Below are 3682 nucleotides of genomic sequence, written 5' to 3'. Positions count from 1 at the left end.
AACTGTTTTAAAGAGTTGAAATCGAGTGCACGCCAGCAGCGCAGTTGTATCTGGAAGGCGCTCTCCGTTGGAATTACAGCTTCTTAAGCTGCCACCTTGGCTCTCTACTTAGGACCAATACATATTATTCACATTTTCAATTCCATAAAAAATCAAATGTGAAAAACTACCTGAAGAAATATATGCAGGACAGCTTGGATAACTGGGCTGCTGATTTCAGCAGTCTATTGAAAGGAGCAGTTAATGCTTCAATATTTTTTTCTCCTTTTTAGTTTCTTATACTTTTTCTTACCAATTTTGCATGCTTATATCTGGTAATCTAGACAATTAATTTGAACACAACAGTATGCAATATAACAACCATTGCTGAATTCAAAAAAAAACCCACAAAGAATTGTTCCCCAATGGAGAAAACCTAATGGGAAGGATGTGACATAGAAAAGACACTTTGTACCTGTCCACAGGTATAAAAGGAAAGATCTAGACGGGAGAGGTTCCTTGGCCCACCCCACTATATGGAAACTCTTGCACTGAACAAAAAAAAAAAAAAAAAAAAAAAATCACGCAGCAGTAGCAATGACCAAATTAATTTATTTGTTTTTTTTTTAATTGAGAAATAAATATGAATGAGACAGTTTCACAGCTGATTAATAGGACAGTTTTGATAGTCAATACACTGTACACTGTTATCTTCTTAGTGGTTATCCATAGTACAAGAAGCAGACAGGATATTCTGTCCAAACACTGTTAGTACACCTCTTTCTTCTCATTGAGTTAAGCGAAAGTAGCTGTAAATTTATCCTAACTATTTTGTATATATAAATACAAAATGATCATTCCTTTGTATCATCTTTTTTATTGTCTGTCAGAGGTGAATATTCTATTTGCATCTAAATACTATGGGTGTTTGAATTCAACTAAACAATCTAACACTGTCTAGCTGTCTATAATATGAGTGGGTTATCCTCAGAAGTTATTGACTTGAGCCTTTTAGAGCTCATCATATTAATATGGCTTTACTTTATATACCTCGTTTTTATACTTTTCTGCTGGATGGTTAAGACCAAGATATAGCAAGACCTATATAACAAGAAATGTAACTTTTGTGTCTGATAAGGTCAGCCAAGTACTCTCAGAATTTATCCTGCAGCCCTGTACCGCCCTTTGTACATCCTTTTGTCAGTGTCAGATGACACTGTGGATGAGTCACGGCCATTGCTTGACCAATTTGCTCTCTGTGAAAGCCTGAGAAAATACGTTTTCTCTCCATGTGACTCTCCCCAGGCACACTATACATCATCAAACACATTCCTCTCAAATTAATTTATTTGGTACTTACAGGACATGGAAAAGTTGTGCCTGAAGGTCATAGTTCTGGAAAAGACTCTTAAGTAAGGGCTCCCCAGAACAGATGAATAATTTCAAGTCTCCTTGCATCCAGCACTGTAGGTTCCAGTCCACACCTGAATTAAAAATAAACTCCATTACATCTGAAAACCGCTTCGAACAACTCAGTGAATGAGGAAGGCTAAAGCCACCAAGCCCGCGTCCGCCTCCCGCCGCCCCCTCTGAGAGAGACAACCAGCCCAACAGGTGGCATGCTGCTTGCCCAGACACTGTCTCTTGGAAAGCCCTCAGCTTTCTTATTGTAAAGGAAGAGAATTAGATCCACCCGTCTTTTCTGCAGTCCCTCTATAATCTCGTGCCTTCAAGGGGAACCAAACAGCTCAAAATCCACCAGCTTGGCTCATTCGCACTTTTCAAGAGCAAGAAGAACATCAAACGTCAAGGGACAAGCAAATCCAGAGTGGCATTCTGCATCCACAGCAGCCGTTCAAGGCGCTGGGACATCTCCAATCGCTGTACCTGTAACATCAGAAGCCCCAAATACAACTGAGGACAGGGCGCTTCACCCCGCGCTGCAGTGCTCCCCTGAGCACGCGAGGGACAGCCAGGGAATCTGTGACTTGTAAGGCAGAAAGAGTAACAGCTGCAAACCCTGCCTGAAACAGGAGTAACTGCAGGCAGCTACTGCCCTGACCAGGTGGGTACCCAGCCACTAGGGAATTCCGACCCTGGGAGCCTGCAGGAAATGGCCTACTTTGAAGAATAATCCACAGAGAACTTCAGGGGACCATTGTATAACCTAGTGATTTTGAACTCCACTCAGAAAAAAAAAAAAAAATTATCATCTCCAATTTATACTATAAAGTTAAAATAGTACAACAGTCATTGCCTTCATAAATGAAAAAAGATGCTAAGATAGTTTGCCATTAAGAATTTTTTCTCTACGCAGGCCATGGTGCTATGCATCAGGTACCTCTATTCCCATTCAGCCTTCTGTCTCGAGATAAGCATCTTTTAAAAGACAACAGGGGTGGAGCCGGGGAGATAGCTCAGCAGAATATAGCACTTGCCTGGCAAGCACAAAGTCCTGAGTTCAATCCCCGGTTCTGCCAAAAAAAAAAAAAAAGAAAGAAAAATAAAAATAAAAGACAACGGGTGCACCTTGGTGCAGTACAGCAGCTATGCACTGCGTTGGATCCCTTGTTCCCCACCCTGCCCTCTCCCTTTTTGCTCAGGATCTCTTCCCCACACCCAAGACATCGACTCCCTCTTTCCTAGAAAAACATGGAACGCTTCACAAATTTACATGTCATCCTTGCACAGGGCCACCTAATCTTCTCTGAATTGTTCCAATTTCAGTATATGTGCTGCCCAAGCGAGCACGGCTAACTTAAATTTTGTTACTAATGTTTCTCACCAAAACACCCTACGAGGCTGGAGCTGAAGGATCACAAGTTCAAGCCCAGCCTGGGCAACTTACTGAGAGCCCCATCTCAGAATAAAAAAAAATTTTAAAGGACTGGGAATATAGCTCAGAGAAAAGACCCTGGATTCAATCCCACATCAAGATGAAAAGATGCTCCCTTGAAATGAAATGAAAGGCTAAGAGCTGAGTAGAGACAGAGCAAGTTATTTCTTTAAAGTTGTTTTTCAGTTCTTGATTTTACTGCATAGCTGTTTTCCCTTTATTCCTAAACTGGTTTCCACATACTGGAGTGTTTCTTCCACCTAACCAATGGCACGGAAGCCAGGATGATTGTTGTCCATCAGAGGACACCGGGAGCACCTGAAGTTCTTCATGACTGCTACAGTTATGGAGGGGACACGACTGCCCTCTGGCATTTAGCGTCCAGGACTGCTGTGAAGTATCCCACGATGCCCAGGGCTGCTCCCCGAAGCCAGGGGTAACCTGGACCAAATCCACAAGGATGTCCACTGGGGACTCAGACTCCTTCGTGGTTGAAGCTACATTTCCCCTGGCCTGTGCTTCCAGATCAGGTAATAAAGTCAGTCAGCTCTGCCCTATTTAACTTTTCCAGAAGACGTAGAAATAATTTTGTTATTTATATTTTCAGGTGCAGAATTATTATTCATTATACATTTTTATTATTTTTGTTTTTAGGGAAGGGTCTACAAGGTGCTCAGGGTCTCACTACTAGATCAGACTGGTAGTGATCCGCCTGTTTACAGCTTCCCAATCATTATACTTTAAACATAAAAAAAATAGGAGAGACCTACTTTTAAGGGCACCAGACCTGCCCTTAAGGCAGCCTGAACTAGACCAAAAAAAAAAAAAGTTCCCTTGATTTAAAATGTATACTGTTTTAGAGGAGTC

The 3682-nt window shown here is 41.7% G+C and overlaps 1 protein-coding gene, 1 non-coding gene and 1 pseudogene across 8 annotated transcripts in view; 1 reads left to right on the top strand and 2 right to left on the bottom strand.

Annotated features, from left to right (window-relative positions):
* The window catches only part of LOC101575050, a 783209-nt pseudogene that overhangs the window by 741365 nt on the left and 38162 nt on the right, over positions 1-3682 (top strand).
* Lepr (leptin receptor) overlaps positions 1-3682 on the bottom strand; it is an 81556-nt gene that overhangs the window by 43379 nt on the left and 34495 nt on the right. For all 7 annotated transcript variants that reach the window (XM_004633979.2, XM_023718347.1, XM_023718350.1 and 4 more), the window contains exon 4: positions 1340-1463. In XM_004633979.2, the coding sequence (XP_004634036.1) occupies positions 1340-1463 (124 nt within the window). The remainder of the gene's footprint in view (positions 1-1339; positions 1464-3682) is intronic.
* LOC111817443 lies at positions 2626-2730 on the bottom strand. Its single transcript, XR_002821642.1, has one exon. It is a non-coding gene; the product is annotated as a U6 spliceosomal RNA (small nuclear RNA).

Source organism: Octodon degus, unplaced genomic scaffold (assembly GCF_000260255.1).
Source record: "Octodon degus isolate 3935 unplaced genomic scaffold, OctDeg1.0 scaffold00057, whole genome shotgun sequence".
NCBI classification, from domain to species: Eukaryota; Metazoa; Chordata; class Mammalia; order Rodentia; family Octodontidae; genus Octodon; species Octodon degus.
Note: the sequence above shows the minus strand (reverse complement) of the source record. Positions and strands in the feature narration are given on the sequence as shown.